Source organism: Sorghum bicolor, chromosome 10, assembly GCF_000003195.3.
Source record: "Sorghum bicolor cultivar BTx623 chromosome 10, Sorghum_bicolor_NCBIv3, whole genome shotgun sequence".
Taxonomy (NCBI): domain Eukaryota; kingdom Viridiplantae; phylum Streptophyta; class Magnoliopsida; order Poales; family Poaceae; genus Sorghum; species Sorghum bicolor.
In genome coordinates, this window is record NC_012879.2 from 8595295 (window position 1) to 8617645 (window position 22351).

At 43.4% G+C, this 22351-nt stretch overlaps 1 protein-coding gene and 1 long non-coding RNA gene across 2 annotated transcripts; one reads left to right on the forward strand and one right to left on the reverse strand.

Annotated features, from left to right (window-relative positions):
• On the reverse strand, positions 878 to 16975 carry LOC8057888 (DCN1-like protein 2). Its single transcript, XM_002438074.2, has 11 exons — positions 16782 to 16975; positions 16478 to 16539; positions 14921 to 15054; positions 14418 to 14476; positions 3837 to 3860; positions 3316 to 3398; positions 3147 to 3211; positions 2101 to 2150; positions 1865 to 1966; positions 1673 to 1732; positions 878 to 1274 (listed from the first exon to the last, which is right to left on the reverse strand). Exons 1-11 carry the CDS (start codon positions 16782 to 16784, stop codon positions 1164 to 1166), a joined length of 753 nt encoding a protein of 250 aa, XP_002438119.1. The 5' UTR covers positions 16785 to 16975; the 3' UTR covers positions 878 to 1163.
• Positions 7140 to 7596, forward strand: LOC110430877. The gene is made up of 3 exons (XR_002448282.1): positions 7140 to 7228; positions 7332 to 7397; positions 7505 to 7596. It is a non-coding gene; the product is annotated as an uncharacterized LOC110430877 (long non-coding RNA).

The window sequence follows — 22351 nt, forward strand, 5'->3', positions numbered from 1 at the left end:
GTGGACGAGGGCCAGATGCAGGCTCCCTAGCTGCAAGTCGCCATATTTGTTTGCCTGAACGTCTTTTGGGCCTGCATTGCACGCTTCTTAAAGCATCCTAGAACTAGGCCGTGAAAAAACGAAAAGGGTGGTCGGTTCCTTTGGGCCTGGCTGTCTCCTTCCCTCTGCATCTATTGCCATCACCGTGTAACTCTTATCGCCGACCATGCTCACCTAGAACTCCATCTCCATCTGCGCGTGCGTGTGCTATGGCCGAGAGCCGCCTCCGCAGTTGCCAGCAGGCCAGTCGTGCCGCCTTTGAAGAAGCCCGCGCTCGCACCACCACCGCAGGTGCTCCCCAGGTGCACCGCCTTTGAACAGGCGTAGGGCCGCCACAAAGCGCGAGCGTGGTGGCGCCGTGTGCACACGTGGCGTCCTCCTCATCCACGACGCGAGGGCTGGCCTCCTCGTCAAGCTCGAATGCGTCTATGGTGGTATGCGCCGCTGGACCTCTGCCGTGGTGTGGTTGGGGGTGCGCAGTGGCAAGAGGGAGGTGCAGGTGTTGGTGTGGAAGAAGAGCTGGAGGAGTGGGCGTGTCCCAATCTGGTGCCAACAAGGTGCTCGATGGAATGCCCCAACGAGATGAGTGAAGGGCAAGTCTAGTGACTACATCTACCAGTCCAGGCAAACAAACACAACCTGGTGCCAGACAGGCTCTGCTGAGAAATGAAACCAGACAAGCAATTGTTACACCTGCTGGGCCTGTTAACCTTGTTCGTGGGAAACAACAATAGCAGAAGCTGACAACCGAGGCCAAAGAAAATAGTTAAGCAAAGTGTCGAGCGTTGCTGCTAGACTTGGGAGCTCTGAGAGGAGATAGAAACGATAAGACAAATGATGCAACAAATCATATGGTTAACCAAAGTCCCAAACTCTCCATTGCATCGTCGGTAAGTTCCAGTTCAAGATAAGTTCCAGTTCACAATCGCAGGCTGACAGCCACAACTTCCCAGGCTAAAAGTTAAGTTTCCCCGCGTTTATAAGCAAATTCAATGATATGCCAACAGTTTGGTGAATGGATTGAGCAGGAGTGCCAACATCAGGCCCTGGGCGTCGCTAGTGCCGACCGAGATGAATCATGTTTGTACAGCCCAACCATTGTTTGAAGGAAGCCTCCGCATTGTTCATCTTTTACGCTGGACCAATCCATTCTCAGTCAGATATTCCACAAATTCGTCTATGAGGTAGGGCCAGGCACCTTCGTCGTCATAGTTGGATAGCTGTGGATCGATCGTCTGCAAGAAAACAAAATTATAATAATAATTTGCAAAAGCCAACATAACGGCAAGGAGTTCTTCAAGAAAATCATGGAAACCTCTTGAACTTAATAGGAGACATACTGAATTACTATTACTGGTGTCGAACAGAACTGCATGTTGCTTCTGAGCGATTCAGCTGCTCAGAACTTAGCTTGAATGAACAAGACTTTAAAACTACCTAGCAACTAAAGCCATGGCACATCAGCTAATAAACCTCAATCAGATGGAATACATCTCAATCGTATCAATAAAGTTTTCTGCCAGATATCTAAATGCAATACATTTGCATTCAAACTATGCATCTAATTTAACCACAAGCTACAGCTGGAGTTCCACTTGCAAGGGAGGTAAAAAAGACAAAAGTAGTGAAGTACCTTTACAAATTCCAGCAGCTGGGCCCATGTGTCTCTAGATATGGCTTTATTGTGCCTGACCTGAAAATAGAAGAGCTCAAGATGAGGAACAAGTAACGCCTTATGCTTTAACTTTGAGAAAAGCAACACCTGAACCTGATGCTTAAACTCTGATAATTAAATTAGCAAAACTGCCTTTGACTTCAGCTGTACCTGTAAAAACTGACACCAATGCTCGAGAAGAGGCCAGTTCCTTTCAGCAAATAGCAACTGCCACATTCCAATAGCAGTCTCCAGTGAGAGAGACTTTTGACCCTGTCAAATAAGGGAATATGTTAAAAGAAAATTACAGAAAATAGTATTATACTATTTGATGAATAAAGATAAATTTTCCAACAGCATACAAATATGAAAAACCTCTATAAATACTGGATGAAATATGGGCTAACCTTTTCCCTTGCCCAAGTGAATGCAAAGTTGTATATATCACGGAACTTATCTGGGAGAGGTAAGTGTAAACACACTGGTTAGAGATGAAGAAAACAACATCATTTCACTCTACACATCTACTCCCTCAATCCATATTTAAATGTCGCTGTGGGCCCATGTCAGACAAACTTTCTAAAGTTTGACTAAGTTTGTAGAAAACATTAGCAATATTTGTATCTTAGATAAATTTTTATTATGAAAATAGATCCAACGATCTATCTAATGATATTAATTATGTACTATAAATATTAATGTTTCCTTTTATATATTTAGTCAAAGTTAAGTATGTTTGACTTCTTGGGAAGTGAGAACGACAGATAAAAAAGGGACAGATGAAGTAATTCTCAACAAAAGGAAACCTATTTGCCATGAATCCAGAGCTGCAGACTTCACATACATTGGAGAAAAGCTTTCGAACTATCAAGTGGCCACATCCATGGTTATCAAGGCGGTAAGGCAAGGCGTGGCGACTGACTATACCGCCTTAAGAAGTGGGCTGGCCCAGCCTACCTGACAGCTCATGTGCTCCTTCCCATCCTGAAGTGGCTTCATCAAACTCCCAATCCCTCCCTCTCTCTATCTCCCTTGTTCTCTGCCGTTCCACCTGCGCCCGGATACCTGCTCTGGTTCCCTCTACCCCTCTCCGGATGCGCTGCTCTGCTCTTCCCTCCGCACCTCTACTTCCCCTCCCTCACTGGTCAGCGCTCTCAGATCAACAACCACCGCTGTCCCCTTCCAGATTGAGCAATTGGCAAGCGGGAGATGGAAGAAATCAAGCCAGCAGAAGCAAAATCGAGCAGGCCAGCAGCAGAATCGACGAGAAGGCGGAACCAGGGGGCATCAGCATGCGCATAAGGCCAAAGGGTGTCACCTTTGCCCCTGGGGCAACCCTGGACCGCTCAGCTGCTTAAGCAACGCTGAAGCGACGCCTTAATAACCATGGCCACATCTAAACTCTAATAAGCCAAACATAATCAAAGTTTTGCCTGAAATAAGGGAAACTCACTGTCATCTTTTAGCTCAGCTCGTAATGATGGTAACTTTCCACGGAACTTCTCGATTGAATCTACCCTGCAAATATGAACAAAACTTACTAAAAAAAACTATATGAATGAACAACCCAGGATCTGGGATCAACTTCATATGGGAATATCACAACTGCACACAGCACTCACCCAATTGACTGCAGTCCACCAATGAATTCCTGACGAGTAAATTCACACATTGTGGCGGCTTTCATGTGCCATGATATGACAAGCTGTTAACAGCACACATGATTATATGACTAGGAGCAATAATGATCCAAAGATGGTCATGTTTATTTAATTATAGAATAAGCATAAAAAACTTGACCATGGAGAGAAAATGTCCGCTTTGCTGTCTTAAGAAAGGGGAGTACCTAACCCTTTTGGAAGATACTCACATGACATACACGCATCCGGGCTCGAGCACAGGTTAGCAACTCCTCAACTAAATGCTCTACCAACCAAGTTATCACTTGGTTCTCATACAAACTTACTAAAGGCATATAATTGCAAACTTAGGAAAAATTCTGTGCAAACACTATGCAACATAAGATAGAACTGAATGTAGCTCCAGCAGACCATTCCACACTACTATCTCTGCCACAGAACTAATTTGCAAACAAACATGTAGTAAAAACAAGAAGTCAGTTCAGAAGAAGCTAATCACATACCATGACAATATCCTGAGGATCCACCTGTAAAATAAAGATGAAATGTATGCATCAGAAATAATGGAATGTTGGTACCACTAATCTCCCACAAATAAAAAGCACAAAGAGGAGACACCAGCATCGTGCGACAAATGATCGCTTCACTTTTGATTCACCGTATCATGCGACAAAGGAAATAAACTCGGGCCCACCCTCTACTCAAAAGGAAATTTGACCAACGCATGCAGCAAGGAAGGAAACGAGAGATTTGCGTCAGTTATTAAAAGGAAATTTGACCAACGCATGCGAGAGATTTGCCCAGCGCACGCGACTCCTGCGTCGGCGTCCGCAGCCACAACCGCCTCCGCTGACGCCTCATCGGGCTAGGACGGGCCGCTGCCGGACATCCAGCCACCTCCGCCAGACATCCAGCCACCTACGCCAACGCCAACTCACTCCCGTCGGCAGCCACGTCTGCCTCTGCGGCGGACGTCCCGCCGCCTCCGCCGACGGCGGCTCAATCGCGTCCGTAGCCACGTTCGCCTCCGCGGCCTGCGTAACGCCGCCTCCGTCGCCACCGGCTCAATCCCGTCCGCAGCCACATCCGCCTCCGCGGCCTGTGTCCCGCCACCTCCGCGATCTCCCTCGTGACGGGCCGCTGCCGGACGCCATGCTGCACCCGTGACCCCTGCACCCGCGAACGTGAGGCCGTCGAACGACATCGCGAATCCCTTGACACCGTGAGGCACCAACGCCGTTCCCACCACGTCGCCGCACCTACGTTTCTCCACCTCGACCAGCGGGCACCAGCGCACGTCGTCGTCGCGGGCAGCACCGACACTAGCACCGGCGTTGTGCTTCGACGGTGAGCCGCTTGGTGTCGGTGAACAGGAAACGAGGAATCACCGCGACCGAAACGTCGATCAATCTGACTCCAAGCAGCTCACGGCAGCAACTCCCTGCATACCTCATCCTGTCTCGAAGCATACGGTCAGCCGTCATTCCTACCCAAATGTCTTATTGTTTTTAACTCGGTTGCATTAGTGAAGGTCTACGCCAAAATGAATTGACATTACATGTGCTATCCAGCTCCGAATGTCTTAATCTATAACTCGGTCCCAAAGATTATCATGTGTTCATGTGCAGACCATTGTGCTTATCTTGAGTTTCACTTTATATTTACACTTCAGAAACTTTCGAAGTTTCCTTTACCTAAAAATGGAGCTTTTCTGTTTTCATTGAGTCAAGGAAACGTTAAGATTTGGATACTGAAATGACTTAATTCGAGGAAACAAAAATAGTAGCATAAACCTTAACTATGATAGCCTCAAACTCTGTTTTTTTTTTGCTTTGTCTTTGTTGAAACCTGGTGCGGTACAGAGCAGAATTTATGAAGTGAGTGCAGGTTGTTGTGTTGTGAAACTTTCAAATTCTTGAAATCAATCTCCTCCAAAATTATAATCCACATGCTAAATGATTTCTGTGAAAAAAATAATATTCTGCATTTTGCCAAACAATTTCAAGTGATGCTTGCAGTACATCTAAATTTGTAGAGAGATGCTAAAAAAATCTATTGCACAGTATAGGGAATATACTAATCCTCATCCTATTTAAATATAAATTTTCAAACTCCATGATGCTAAAAAAATCTATTGCACAGTATAGGGAATATACTAATCCTCATCCTATTTAAATATAAATTTTCAAACTCCATGCTAACTACCCCTCCAAAGTATCTGAAGGTGTGTGAATGTTCATCCCAATTTGAAAACGTTTCATGACCATGATTCTGGTCTTTTTTCCTACAATTTCACAAGTGCCTGAATTTTCCTAGCCATATTCACTGTGGTGCTGTACCTACTGAAACTGGACTCTTGATTCTTTGGGTTTTTTTCTGCCTCTATTTTCTCCTCTTTTATGCTGCTGCAGACAAAAAGTTTGTGTGGAAGATGATTGAACTTAAGCATATCATTCAGGACTGCATGCAGCCGATTTTTATTCACTACTGCCTCCTCGGGACTTATTATGCTCTGCAAAAAATGGATTCGATTTATTTAGTCTTTTATTTTTGTGTAACTTTAGTTTTATGCCTTTGTCTACCACTGTTATTTTTTATTTGGAGATATTCCTCTCAGTCTTCCATGTTTTAGAGTAACCTTTGGTTACTGCTATTCTGATTTTGTTTTCAGGAAAGGATCGTGATCTACCCAAGAAATTTTGGAGGTAAACTATCAACCTATTTTCTTGATTTAAATGCAAGTGTAGATCAAATCAGTGGAATAATCAGCCATACAGTGAAGGTAGTTCTTTTCCAGTCAGTCACTTTATTGACTCACAATCAATTGTCTTCTTTCCAAAACACAAGATGAATCCATTCTGATATCACAAGTCTAAGCATCATACAGAAGTTGTGAAGCTTTCCGATTGGTTGTTCATTTGTCCCAAATCATAGACATGATTTATTTGCGACTACTTTTTAGAATATGTATGACCCATATGCATTCAGAGTTTAGAATAGACAGTTAACTCTGGATACATCTAGCATCACGTACATACTAGCAGAATTTATTAGGTTGGTTGCCGATAAAACTAATAGAGTCAGATTGTTGCACAAGCAAATCAAACGGTCTTTATTATAGATCATCTTCTAAGATAGAGAGAAATTTCAAGTAATAAAAAGGTTGTATAAGAGTTTCAAAATTATAGAAAATAATTATCAAGAAAGAATTGAGAAATTAGCTTTTCATGTGATGTGAAACACCTGCTGGAAGTTGTTAACCTCTCTATTCAAGTGTTGCCAAAGCTATCCAGTGTACTACATGTTGTGAGAGATATGTACAGGTAGTGTTGATGGACACACCAAGGCCAACCGGTGATCGGGTACCTTTGGGAGACCTTACAAATACAACGCATGAAGGTATATAAACTTTTACGATATCTCTACATATCTATGTTCATATATTTGCAACTCAATAACATAATTTTTTTTAAGGGAATCATACCCGACTCGAGTTGGTGCGACTAGATGGGGATGCTAATGGGCAGAAGAGGCTGAGGGAGAGAGAACTATATGCAACAACGTCTGATGAAAATAGTAGTGGAAAAAATAAGAGACTCCGTGAGTGGGGTACAACAGATAAAATGAGTGAAAATAGTGACCGGCTCCATGTACACTCAGCCTATAATAATGGTGCTGAGCAACTATCAGGTTACTTTTCTGCTAATAAACATATTTATTGATGTGGCACCGTGACATAGTTTGCTTATTGTAAGGATCAATTTGCATTCTATGGGTTAATAATTTGTTATTGTGTTTAAACTTGTAGATGGGAATACAATAAATGAAAGCGATGAAAATAGTGACTGGCTCCATAGGCAGTCATCCTATTGTAACAGCTTGCAACAATTATCAGGTGACTAATTTTCCAAATAAAAGTATTACTTGGTGCGATGACTATAACTTACATAATTTGGTTATGGAATGCTTTAATTTGTATTGTATGGTTATATTTGTAGACGGTTCGGTACCTTTAAGCACGATTGGTGGCATTGGTGACGTGCATAACATTGACACTGAGGAAGGTAACAATACTGTTCATAAAATGGGTATATTTTTGTATCCATTGCTTGAGATTCTAATGAATCGTGCTTGTGTTTGTATATATATACACATTCTGAATATGATTTAGGTCTCGGCAACCGGCTTGTCACGTGTTCAAAAGAGCATAAGCGTGATTATGACAGAGCACGAAATGCCGCAATGTCTCCTGAACAAAGGGCGCTATTGAATAAAAGACGACGTGAATTGTATGCAACCAAAAAAGCACCAAAAAAGTCTACAAGGATGCTACAAATGACTCCAAATGAGACTGCCCAGTCAACAAGTATGGTAATCAAATTGATTTTCTTATAGCAAAAATATCATGGAGTCATAGGATACTTATTATATCAATAATTTTTTAGGTGGTCCTATTCCTTTAACCATTGGAGTTCCTGGTGATATTGACGACCATTTAACACAGACAGATATCGACACTATTCATGAAATGGGTACGCCTTTATAGAATCATGATTTTGTTTTTAATTACAAAAGAAGTTTGAACATAAGAGTAGCTGACAATGTTGTGTATACTTTATCATCACAGAATTTTAATTATTGTGTGTCCTTAATGGATTAGACGTTGAGACCTTACTTTTGTGATGTAAATATAGGTGATGTAAATGCATCTGGTTCCATCGACAATATTGTTACATGTACAAAAGAGCGTAAGCGTGAGCTAGATAGAGCACGAAGGGCTGCAATGTCTCCTGAACAAAAGGCGCTAATAAACAAGAGGCGTCGTGAGTTGTATGCAGCAAAAAATGCACACAAAAATACTACAAGAAAACTACAAATGACTCCACAAGAAAAGAAGTTGAAACGAAAAGAGAGCAAAAAAAACTATAAAATGATGGTGAGAGAACACCGAGTCAACAAGTTGCATCCAGACTCAATCGCCATGGAAAGCCCTCACTTTAACCCTCAACTTATTTTCCCTTCTTCACCTCAATCGCCCGAACCCCAATCAAACAATATGGAGATACCTGAATTGACAGGAACGCCGGTTCACATCACAACTATAGTTCAAGATCCAGAAGGCGAGACCCCTGAATTGGATGCAGCACACACCGTTCAGCGGAAGCGAGTGGCCAATGGTGAAAGAAATGCCCTTTTATCACGTCGCAATCAGATTTTTGAAGCGAACATTGGAGGTAGAACTAAAGTGTGTACGGATGGAAAGTGCATTGACTCGAATGGCCTGACTCAATCGAGTGTTCTTTGCAACGGTAATTAGCCGTGATCACTATATTTTGTTGGTACTTTTCTCTCATATTCCAAAATCTCATACCTATTTTTTGCTACAGATGGTGTCACCCAGGAAACGCTAATTCAACCACCAAATAATTGCACAGGCACACATACGAAACCGTCTGCAGTTGACTATACCAATTCAATACCTACTAACGTTGCACAAGACCATACACCGGACACTATGGTCGAGGATGGTATTTACTTTATTACATCTATGTGTTTTTATTTTTTTATAGGCCATTTGTCTAATCATATATATGGTTGTGCTGCACAGACTATGACGAGGGTGTCATATTCGAGGAGGATGAGGAAGAGGACGAGGCGTATTTTTTTGCCGGACAAGGTACAACACGTAATAGTTAAAAAAATCTATCAGATAGTTGCTTTCAATGTGTAACACATCAACATATTTTCAGAAGACGACGAGGATGAATCTGACATCGAGCACAATCTCGACAAAGATGAGCAAGAGAACAGTGAGCCTGATCCATACGACCGGGTGTACGCTAATGTCCCGTCAGAGTCGCACATGCTACCGTCGGTGCCGAACTGCAAGCACTGCGACGCAAAGAAGTTTGAGGGCGAACCCCCTGGTTTCTGTTGTAGGGGTGGAAAGATTCATCTTTCAAGTCCTGAGACACCACCAGAGCTCATGAGATTGTGGTCAAGCTCGGACGCTGATGCTAGGCATTTCCGAGCAAACATCAGATATTTCAATGGTCACTTCTCTTTCACTTCTTTGTACTGCCACTTAGATCGTATCACCACTAACATGCGGATCTGCGGTGTCTACACGTTCCGTGCCCATGGTCAGATTTACTATAACATACGATCATTTGGTAAAGAGGAGGGTGTCGAAAAGCGGCACCTCGAGCTTTATTTTTACGATGATGACCCGTCCCTCGATCATCGGATGAGCAAGTGTCGTGAGCAATGTGCCCAAAAAGACAGAGAAGTTATACAACAATTGGTGGGGATCCTTGAAGGGAATCCCTACTCTCAGCAATTAAGGAGTATGGGGCATGTTGAAAACCTTGAGGATTACCGAGTCGAGCTAAACCTTGACCAGCGCCTTGACCAGAGAACATATAACGTGCCGTTGACATCAGAGGTTGCCGCCGTCTGGGTTGAGGGTAGTGAGCGTCATGGTCAATTTGAGCATAGTGTTCTCCTCCAAGGGAAAGATCGGTCTATACATGGCATTCGCCCATATAATGCATGTTACGACTCCTTGTCATACCCATTGTTCTTTCCAAAGGGTGAGCTTGGGTGGCACAATTGCATTCCAAAAGTGGGTGTTACTATGGCTCAAGTTGAGCGAGCTCGAGAAACCCGTAAAAGGCGTGCTGACAATGGTGACAATGATGGAGGTAATTTCAAATCTTTTAAATAATGCAAAGTAAAATCCTTTCTGCTAACTCATGATACTAATTTGAACAATGTCTTCTTGTAGAACCTGTTTCAAATACATGTGTCTCCGTGCGTGACTACTATTGCTACAAATTTCAGATGCGGCCAGGGATATTTAATCCAATACTCTATGGCAAACGCCTTTTCCAGCAGTTTGCCGTCGACACCTACATCAAGATTGAGAGCTCACGTTTAGACTACATGAGGATGAATCAGGATACATTGAGGGCTGATCTATACCAAGGCTTGGTGGATAGCATGAATTCGGGTGAAGGGTCTGCTGAGAATGTCGGACGGCGTACTGTCCTATCTTCATCATTCATTGGAGGACCCCGTGATATGAGGCGTCGATACATGGATGCAATGGCTCTGGTTCGAAAGTATGGTAAACCTGATATCTTTCTCACAATGACTTGTAACCCTAACTGGGATGAGATCAAGAATGAACTTTACCCAGGCCAGACAGCACAGGACCGCCCAGATCTCGTCACACGGGTCTTCAGAGCAAAGTTGGATGCAATGAGGAAAATGTTGATGGAAAAAGACATACTTGGGAAGGTTAAAGCCTACTTCTTGCTAATAATGGAACGAAAGTACAAGCTCACATGTCCTGAGCAATATGATATGATCATCAGTGCAGAGCTACCAAACAAGAAAAAGTACCCCGAGCTATACAAGATGGTCACGAAACATATGATGCATGGTCCTTGTGGGGTGCTTAATCCATCATGTCCGTGCACAGTAGGTCGTGGGTCATGCAAAAACCGTTACCCACGCCCATTCTGTGAGGCATCAACACAAGGAAAGGATTCATACCCCATTTATCGACGACGCAATGATGGGCGCATGCAAAAAGTTCGAGGCCATTACCTTGACAATCAATGGGTCGTCCCTTACAACCCTTGCTTGCTACGTACCTTCAACTGTCATATAAATGTTGAGGCTTGTGGGAGCATAAAATCAGTAAAATATCTGTTCAAATACATATACAAGGGACATGATAGGGCATCGGTTGTGATGAGGGAGACCGATAAAGAAGACGAGAAAGGAAACATTGATGAGATCAAACAGTATAGAGATGCCCGTTGGGTGACGCCTCCAGAAGCGCTATGGAGGATATATGGCTTTGACTTGAGCAAAAATCATCCACCAGTACAGCAGTTGCAGCTTCATCTACCTGACATGCACATGGTTGCATTTCACAAACGGGACAAGGTCGAACGAATCGTTAACAGACCAGGTGTAGAAGAGTCAATGTTGACAGCATACTTCGAAGCAAATAAGAATCATGAGGAAGCTCGCGGAATATTATATCGAGACTTCCCCGAGCATTTTACCTGGCAGTCTGATGGTAAATTCTGGCAGAAAAGGAAAAACTCTGTGTTCCAAGTTGGAAGAGTCATCTCTGCTCATCCTGCCGAGGGTGAACGCTACTTTCTTCGTGTTCTTTTGAATAATGTTGCTGGTGCTACCTCATACGAACACCTCAGGACAGTTGATGGTATTCTACTACCTTCTTTTCGTGAAGCTGCAGAAAGGAGAGGTCTAATCGAAGAAGATAATACCTTGGATGAATGTTTAACTGAAGCTACTTTATTTCAGATGCCTTCCTCTTTGCGAAGACTGTTCGCAACAATACTGGTATTTTGCGAGCCGCATGATGTGATGGGGTTATGGAAAAAACACTATGATGCAATGTCAGAGGACTACAGCCGTAATAATCCATCTCCTGATCTGGTACAACAGATGGTTTTAATAGATATTAGAAACATGTTGCAGTCTATGGGGAAGGACATAAAGGCATTTCCTCTTCCAGATATTGATCACTCATACGACGATGCCAGCCATATTCCTCGTGAGATATTTGAGGAAGCTAGCATCGAGCAGAATCCTAAAGATGTGCTATTATGCGACTCACTCAACACTGAGCAAAGGTCTGCATACGATGAGATAATGGCCGCGGTCTGTAGCAAACAAGGCGGGCTGTTCTTTGTGGATGGACCTGGTGGAACAGGGAAGACATTTTTGTATAGGGCACTAATTGCAAAACTTCGTAGCCAGGACAAGCTTGTCGTGGCTACAGCTACATCTGGAGTCGCAGCGTCCATAATGCCAGGTGGGAGGACGGCCCATTCCCGTTTCAAGATACCTCTCACTCTTCAAGAGGGCGGTTGTTGTACCTTCACTAAACAGAGTGGTACAGCCAAGTTGTTGCAGCAAGCAGCTCTCATTATTTGGGATGAGGCATCTATGACAAAGAGACAAAATGTTGAAGCACTAGACAACAGCCTACGAGATATAATGGGACGGTCACACCTACCTTTTGGTGGTAAGACTGTTGTCCTTGGTGGCGATTTTAGACAGGTCCTCCCTGTTGTGCGGAAAGGCTCCAGGGCTCAGATAGTCGGTGCTTCTCTACGAAGGTCATATCTTTGGGAATCCGTACGCCACCTAAAGCTCGTCCGTAACATGAGGGCTCAAAGTGATCCATGGTTTGCAGATTATCTATTGCGTATTGGTGGAGGAACAGAAGAGGTTAATGGAGATGGTAATGTACGTATTCCAGACGAGATCTGTGTTCTGTACTCTGGCGATGCAGAGAAAGATCTTCATACATTGATCGACATCATCTTCCCAGATCTAAATAAAAACATGGCGGACAAAGACTACATCACCACCCGAGCGATTTTATCTACACGTAACGATTGGGTGGACATGATCAATATGAAAATGATTGATATGTTCCAGGGAGGTGAGACAGTGTATCACAGTTTTGACTCCGCGGTAGATGATCCACATAACTACTATCCATCAGAGTTCCTTAATAGTCTGACCCCTAATGGGCTACCGCCACACGTCTTGAAGCTGAAGCTCGGGTGTCCTGTCATATTGCTTAGGAATATTGACCCTGCTAATGGGCTATGCAATGGTACAAGGCTGGTGGTGCGAGGGTTCCGAAGAAATACAATTGATGCGGAAATTGTTGTGGGGCAGCATGCTGGAAAGCGGGTATTCCTTCCTCGAATACCGCTCTGCCCGTCTGATGACGAGATGTTCCCGTTTCAGTTTAAGAGGAAGCAGTTTCCTATTAGGTTGAGCTTTGCCATGACAGTCAATAAGTCACAAGGCCAAACTATCCCAAACGTGGGTGTGTACCTACCCGCACCGGTGTTCTCTCATGGACAGTTGTACGTTGCAATGTCTAGAGCCACATCAAGAACGAATATTAAGATCCTTGCCCTTCCACCTGATGGGGATGCACAAGAGGAGAAGGCCAAAAAGATGGATAAGAAAAATGCTAAAAGGAATGCCGAGGAAAAAAAACCTAAGAATACGTCAAATAAAAAAGATAAGGATAAGAAGATCCCAACAACGGATGGAATTTTCACGAAAAATATTGTATTTAAGGAGGTCCTAACGCCATAGGTAAGGTAACATTACATTACTAACTCATAAATGCAATTTTTTCATTCAATTTTTATTGCACAAATAATATCTCACTAACATCATATTTGTTTGCATAAATAATATTAGTCATAAGGAGCATGGTGCCGCGAAGGACGCTACTGGCGCTGGTGTCGTTGGTGATATGGACGGCGGATGGAATGACTATGTTAATTTCATAAACTTTGTGGTTTGCATTAATATTATTTTAATATTGATACTTAAATTTTATAGTAATGTTATCTTATTATGTGATCTATGTATTTTTAGTACATAATATTTATTATCCCGTAGCAACGCACAGGTACGCTACCTAGTAGGTAGTATAAGGTACAAAACAAAATGCATGTGTTACAAGCACCTTCCCTGCAACACAATAAATGGCAACTTATATAAGTATCAATTTGCGTTTTCCAAACCCTCATGAGATATAGATGCTAGTAAATGGCAGTTCCAACTCAAAACAAGTCATTATCCAGCCTAGGTGTTGTTTGGTTGTAGCTTTGGTAACGTAAATGGAAATGAATTAAAGTTGTGGATGTTATGGCAAGACATATCATTTGATCTAATTTTACTTCCATTTGCAATATGGATGTACAAACCAAACAACACACTAAATCACTTGCAAGAGACAGGCACAGCGCAATAATCCAATAAACTGACATGTACAAACTAGAAAGCCAAGCAAAATTCAATAAAACCTGATCCCTAGTGTCAAATAAACAAGACTGCCAGTGACATCTATCTCTTCAACAACATTTGAGGGGGACGTACAATGCCCATATTTTCTTTTCTATTTGCAATCAAATGGATTAAGCACTACACATTCCTACGGCTGCAAATGAAGTGAGAATATGGTGAACGGATATTTACAGATGAAAATAAATGCTCATTACCTGCAGATCATTGCAAAGTTGAGATATTCCTTCCACCATGATCATATCACCATCAGGTTCTGCCAACAAAAACAAAAACCAATGAAGTCCTAATTCAAAAATGAAAAAAAGGTAAGAGAGCATTTTTCCCCTCAAAGAAAAAAAAAAGGGTTAATGTATGTGTTATGGACCTTATAGTGTACCTAACAGTGTATGAAAATCCACATGTATCAGGTAAACACCAATGAAATTAAGGGGGTGTTTGGTTTGCCCTGTTAAACTTTACCGCCCATCACATCGAATGTTTGGACACATGCATGGAGTACTAAATATAGACTATTTACGAAATTAAAAACACAGCTGGGGAGTAATTTGAGAGACGAATCTTTTAAGCCTAATTAGTCCATGATTGAATACTAATTGTCAAATAAGACGAAACTGCTACAGTACATGTTAAACTTTACCACCCAAACCAAACACCCCCTAAGATCTCAAAGGTTAGTTAAGGCAATGGAAACTGATACCTTTATATCTGTTGAAAATATCTTCAAGATGCCGAGTATTGACCGCAGAAATCTGAGGTTGGCTATAGAAGAAGTCAAAAGCTCCTTCCAAGTGCCAATCACTAGCTTTCAGTGCCTGAAGGGCAACCTTCTCACTGCATTAGGTGATAAAAATTGCTCACCAAATTTGTGTTATGTAACTGGAACCTTGGGGTTGCATGTATTTTTATATTCCTGGTCAATATATCCTATGCACTTAAATTGACGTTTTCTAAAGGACATCTTTTCAGGACTGCCGGCTATAAAAATTCATCTAGTCTAGATATCTATATATTGTAGAGCAACCACAATGATTCATATTATGTCACCATTGTTAAAAGCAAGACTTTACGGTGCCAAGGGGGTGTTTAGTTCCCCTCCTATTCCAAAAAAATTTGGGTTTTGGTTCATCATTTTGCAAAATGGAACTAAACACTATGCAAAATTTTTGGCAAAAAGGTGGTTATTCTCCATTTTGGATTTTGGCCTCAAGAGGCCAAAAAACCCAAAAGAGCCTCATGAGGCCCTCATGAGGGCAATAAATTCTACGGCCTTGTTTACTTCCCCAAATATTTTGCAAAATGTTTCAGATTCTCCGTCACATCGAATCTTGCGGCACATGTATGAAGCATTAAATATTTTATAAAAAAGATAACTAATTACACAGTTTGCATGTAATTTGCGAGACGAATCTTTTGAGCCTAGTTAGCCTATGATTAAACAATATTTGTCAAACACAAACGAAATGTTACTGTTCACATTTTGCAAAATGTTTTGCAAGTAAACAAGGCCTGCATTTTGGATGGAACTAAACATGTTCCTAAAAATTTTGGCATTTTGCATTCCATCATTCCAAAGTAGTTGGCATTTTGCATTTTTTTTGAGGCCTTGTTTAGTCACCCTAAAAACCAAAAAAAAAATAAGATTCTCCGTCACATCGAATCTTACGGCATATATATGAAGCATTAAATATAGACGAAAACAAAAACTAATTACACAGTTTGCCTGTAAATCGTTAAACGAATCTTTTGACCTTAGTTAGTCTATGACTAGACAATATTTGCCACAAACAAACAAAAGTGCTACATTACCCAAATCCAAAAAGCTTTCACATCTAAACAAGGCCTAGACTAAACACCCCCCAAGTACACTTGAAATTTGCATTCCAAAGCTAGTAGGATTTCTGTGCAGGTATATGCATACACAAGAATGAGACAGAATGCAGCACCACATAGAAAGCAACAAAATAGATTTCTATGTGTACTTGATAAAAGGTGGATGGCCCAGAACTGCTACAGGATTTTAGAACAACAATGTTATGGCAAGCACTAAATTCCATATCCATAGTAGACCAAACAAGCATATCATACATGGACCGTAGCAATTTTAGCACATCTTAAACTATTATATGATGCACAATCTCAGTAAGATTTCGACCAACAAATTAACCACTAAGATGCCATGTAGCTAAGCTACTAGCTACCTTGCCAATGGCCACAATAATTCGTTCCAATTTCAACAGCAATTAAACAACCATACCTGGCGCCGGTTATGGTCATGAACTGCTGCACCTTGTCGCGGTTTCCTCTCCCCAGCTTATACTGCACAGTGCACACACACCACACATAATCAGCTATCATTTTTTTAAAAAAAAAAACCATCAGATTCCAACAGTTAACACATCAGACTGAACCAGCTAACCCACGAATCGAACCGCGGAGGCAACATAGAAGGGAGCGATTCCCGCACAAACCGATTCAGATACCAAAAGATCTCACTAAAAATGGGGAGAAAATCGGGGGGATCGGTACGAACAGACCAGGGGTGGGTCGTAGATACTCACCATCTTGGATCGGAGAGCGAGGACGACGCCGGGGAGGGGAAGGGCCGGCGCGAGGTCTGGGGTTTCGCGGCGAAGCCTGAGCTCTTGCGCTCGGCTCCTGTCCGGCCGCCTCGCCCCCACCCTTTTTATTCTCCTCTTTCCCTCTCGCTCGCTAGCTCAAGGAATGCTGCGGCCCGAGTCTAATCCACCGTGGCGTGCGTACGCGACCCAACCCGAGAACCAAAATGACTGAAATGCCCTTCCACCCATGATAAGGACTTAAGACTATCTCCAACAATCGTCACCCAAAATATAAGACCCATTTGTCCTTTGGGTAGCGCTACAGGTAAAAGGTTCCATACCTATTTTTAGTCTTCTCCAACAACAAGATCTAAAAGACAACACTCTCTGCAAATGGGTCTCGAGGAGAGAGGATACCCAAATTTGGGTTATGCCTCTCCTGATACCCAAAATAGGTCTTCTGTATGGGTACTCTGTTGGAGGCTATAGATATTGTGTTGGAGACCCATTTTAGATTTGGGTTCCCAAATGGGTCTCCTGTTGGAGATAGCCTAAGGAGGAGTAGCCATGTTTTTTTTCTTTGACGAGAAGGAGTTGTATATAGGCCACTGGACTTGTTTGTTATAGATTCTTTAAAAAAAATCGTTTACAATATATTCTGCAACTGCCCGTAGAGTTATTTGAAAAAAAATTTACATAACCTCCCTACCTACATAAGGTGGACTACTTCACCCTAAACTACAAAATTGGATATTCTAACCTCTAAACTTTCAAACGCCGTCCAAATAATCCTACAAGCAGTTTTAGATAATAGTTTTGCTAGACTCAATCGTTTTTGTTTTATCTTTTTTTATTTATTTAGGCTAAATCCTAAAAAATTATAAAAAACCATAAAAATTATAAAATGGAAGATCTAATTTTGTTGGACTTCACATGAGTAGACCTACATAGTAAACATATAATATAGTATGTTTTTAAACTTTTTTGTTGTAGTTTTAGATTTATGACTTTCTGTAATTAATTAGAATAATTCATAACTACAGCTTCTATGGTCCAATTATGATGAAATTTTTATGGCAGGCTAATTATTGTATGTTTAAACTATAATAAAAATTTTATACTCAATTGGATCATGTATAACTTAGTTATCATGATCCAATGAGTATGAAATATGAAATTTTTACTATAGTTTAAACATATAATAATTAGCTTACCATAAAAATTTTACCATAATTCGACCAAAGAAATAACAGTTATAAATTATTCTAATTAATTACAGAAAATCATAGATATAAAACTACAACAAAGATTTTATACTAAAGCATACCATATTATATATTCACTATATAGATCTAATTATGTGAAGTCCAAAAAAATTACATTTTCTAGTTTGTGATTTTCCTATGATTTATTATGATTTTTTAAATATTCAGTTGAAATGAAGAAAGAAATAAATAAAAAGATAAAACCGCATCACTGCAGGTTGATGTCATAATTAGGGTAACCTTTAGCTATCAAATTATGTATCGTAAGAGTTAACCCTAGACCTCAAACATGCATGCATCTTCTAACACATGTATATATAATCCCATAAAATGTTTAAAAGGGCACACCCAGTGCTAGAGGCTCCCACATGAGTGAGGTCTGAGGAAGGGAAAAACTGAGGCAAGCCTTCACATAAAATGTTAAAAGGAAAAAAATTAAATTAATTTCTCTAAACACTTTCCAAATGGAAAATACAAAACAGGTAGTTTAAGCTGTACTTCATGATAAACCAAAGCCACGTCAAAGATTTCAATCGAAATAGACTTTAAGACCCTCTTTGGCACAACTCAACTTCACTAGTAAAACTGTTTTTTTTTTACAAAATAGCTTTATGAGCAACTTCCTAGATGAAGCTGAGCTATTTTAGAAAAATTGTTTCGTAAAATAGCTTTCACCAGCTACTTCTTGCATAGATGAGAGAGAGAGAGAGAGCGCGCTGCAATAAGCTACTTTTTCAGTTTCATCTCAACTCATATCTTTGTGAGAGGAGAAGAAAAATAACTTCACTTATAAAGCTGTTTTAGAAATAAATGTTTGGCAAATAAAAAAGTTAACTCATAACAGCTCATGGTAGCAAACAGGCCAGAAATGGTAGCTCCAACTTTGAAAATATTGTGAAGAGCAACACTTACCTAAAGTCCGAAAATCAGTCACCAACATTCAAAGTTGAAACTAGATTTAGGAAGGATTTATGTATAAACTTATAGGTCAAATCACATCAAATTAGAAGTATGAGAGGCTCTTTAAAATAGTATAGGTCATGTTGACAAAAGGCCAGGGATCAGTAATAGATTGACTAGCGAAAGATCCATAAAAAATGTTTAGGGGCTCCCTGAAGTTTAGCTGTGAAAAGTGTGCTAACATTCAGTTTTGGGAACTGAATTTTGATAGATTTCATATAACCTATTTGTCAAATCACCTTAATTATTTTGGAATTACTAAGCTTACTATTTCATTTAGTATAGTTTTTCCTGGCAGAAGATGAGTAATTAACCACTAAATATTTAACCAAAGAGGCTTAATCAAAACTGTTGACTTCCTTAGTTCAGTCTGAAAACAGTTGTTACATTCAATGTTTGGAGCTAAATTGAGAACAAATTTATATAGAAAGATATATTGGAATTCACCTCAAATTTAAAGTCCAAAGTTAATTCTTTAAAATGGTGTAACTTCTCTTGATAGAAATTTAGTAATTAACCATGAAGCACTTAGCCAACTGTGCTTTATCAAAGCTGTTTCCACAGCACTGAACTGAGCACTGCAAGTTCAGTGTTTCGCTGAACTTTGAGACATTAGATCACTTAAACGGTTAAGACTTTGTCTTGGGGTTCATGAACCAAGTTTAGTAGAACAATGATCAGTGAGCAACTTTTTGTTAAGCCCTATCAAAACGTTTATTCTACACGAAACGGAGACAACCTGGGAGAAACAGAGTAACATCGTGACTGAACTTAAGTTCAGTCAGACACTGGGGAAGCAAAGCAGCCCGGCTGCCTGCTTCAGCTGCTGGCCGTCGTCCTCCACCGCCTAACGCCACCGCGCCATGCAAGTGCCTACCGACCGAAGCCGGCACAGCATGTAGGCAGGTGGTGTCCGTCCGCGCTCCCGTCGCTCGGGCCATCAGCGTGTGTATCGTGACGTGACCGATGGAGCCGAGCGCCCACAGCGCAGGCACACACATGCACCCAATGATCACACGGGGATCGCGGCGAAATCCTGCCCCCCGGGTGCAACCAAACCCATCGCCGCCACTGCTGGCACACGGCTCCGTCGTCCCCACCCGATCGGTGGGAGCTCGGCACACGCGACCGCACTGGAACGGGAGAACACACCCGCCTGTTAATGATTGCGCCGACGCGCCCGCCGATCCGTACCCGTACCGCATCTATCCAGGACCACCGCCCGCGCGCGGCCGCCGGTGCGGTGCGGCCGTGCGGCGCGCCATGCCATGCCATGCCATGCGCGTCCTGCAAGCATTCCCAGCCACGCACGCGCCTCTCGCCGAAAACGTTGCACTTGCACCACCGGCAGCGGCATGTGCTGTCTCGCTCTCAGCGGCTCTGTAGCTACGCGACCCGGGGCTCGGTACGTACGGGTTCGTGCCTGCGCGACGATAGCCACACCCCACCCCAAGTTGCCGCGCCGGCCGTGTCAATCGATCGATGGTGCCGGACAGCCGGTCGGACGACCCACACCCATAGCAGCGCCCCTTTGATTTTCGCCTCGTATGCATGGCACACGGCACAGGTGTGATCAGTCGTCGAACGCACAGGCACAGGCACAGGCACAGAGGATCCGAGCCGCCCTCCGTTGACCGTTTGCGTCCACGATATCATCGTCGGAATCTCCTGTGTCAACTCTCTCTTTGTACGCGCAGCCTCTGGTAGGCTCGAGACAGAAATTGATCGAAGTCAACCCACACACGCCCCGCCGCGCAGTAGTACGCACGTCGTCAGGGTGGCAGAGCGCACCTGGCTCGCGCGCGCATGGCGTGAACCGAACGGCTGAACGCCTGAACGCCACCACGTACTCCACGATCTCTCCACGTACGCGCGCGCGCGGCGCACTCGTGCATGCACGCTTCGGCAGGATGCGCGCGGCGGGGCCAACCCACCATTCGGCGAGGGCAGCAATCCAAGCCACGATCAGAATAGCCCATAGCCCCATACGAATGATGATGAGCGAGCATGGGCCCGAAAATTTTTCGCTGTGGGCGTGGGTAGGCGCGGGGGGGACCAGAGACCGCTGGATCATTGCCATTGACTGAATCACTGATGAAACCTGAAGCTCCTCCTACACTACGCCGCCGTACCTAATACCTATATGCGCTATGCATGCCATTGCCATGCGCGCGCGGCCGGCCCCCTCCTCTGCCTCTCTCAGAATTCTACAGTTCCAACGCCGGTCCTGCATGCCGCCCTGCTGGCTGCTGCTGACCACCAGGCCGGCCGTCGACAGCGCCGCGCGATCCGTTAATGGCAGGCGGGCGAGACAGTGAGAGTGCCGCTGCCGCCACTGGTGGCGACGGACGGACGGCCACACAGAGAGACACAGGCAGTGCATTGGCAGGCCGTCGCGTCGCCGGCCGGCCGCGGTGAAATGTTCCTTCTCGTGTCCTCTTGGATCGATCGTCTCGTCTGCTGCTGCGTGCTGCTGCTCTGGTGACTGGTGAGACGTGAGCTAGCTAGAGTGGACGACCGCCGCGCGCGACGCGGCTGTCCAGCGGCCGGCAATTTGAAGTGCTGCTGCGGTCCAGAGTTTCAGCGGCCGGCCTCACAGAGGCTGTTGCCTATATGTGCCCTAGCCGTAGAGGCTCCTGTAGTCCTATGGGTAAACCTCGAGATCGACGACTGACGACCACACTACTACAAGCACACTGTGGATCGGAGAGCAATGTGCATGCAAACAACAGATAATGTAAGCAGTGACCGACTGACCAAGTCCCTGGTTCGTCTCCCTCTTTTCGATCACGTGTATCACGAGCACCGGTGACCAGTGCACTGCTGCTACCGGCGGTACCGGTCTAGCTAGTGGTCTACTACCGTCTACACATGCACGCAGCGCCAGCGCCTGCGCCTGGATTTTGATTTGGCGCTCGATAGGATCATCACGTCCAGGACTGCAGCAGGTTAAAAGCTCCAGATGCATAGCTGTGTGCTCGATCGGACACTCTCGAAAGCAAGTCAAGGGAATCATTGGGCGATAGACGCGTGATTGGGGAGAACGCACTCAGGTCTCGGGGCCCGAAGATGATGGGTCAAATGCTTGTTTGATCAGATGCTGAAACGAAGGAGAGGATGCATCATCATGCATGCATGGGGGCCATGCCATGCCATGCCATGCCATCGCCGTGTGGTGCGTGCTCCGTCCACATCAGGTATTCAGGTGTGTCATCTCGATCGTAACACAACACGTACGTACGTCACGAGTGTGTTTACAGCGTACTCTACAAACCTATCGAATCTGACATAATGGCCAGCGGGTCGTCGATCAGCTCAGTTGGTACCATGAACAGAAGATCGAGA

Bases quoted from the DNA above. Each gene is read 5' to 3' on its own strand.
- LOC8057888 (XM_002438074.2), bottom strand. The intron at 1,733-1,864 runs GTACAGCTGAAG...TTCTATTTTCAG, and splicing joins ATTGGTGTCAGTTTTTACAG to GTCAGGCACAATAAAGCCAT. The intron at 1,275-1,672 runs GTACTTCACTAC...GTTTTCTTGCAG, and splicing joins AGCTGCTGGAATTTGTAAAG to ACGATCGATCCACAGCTATC.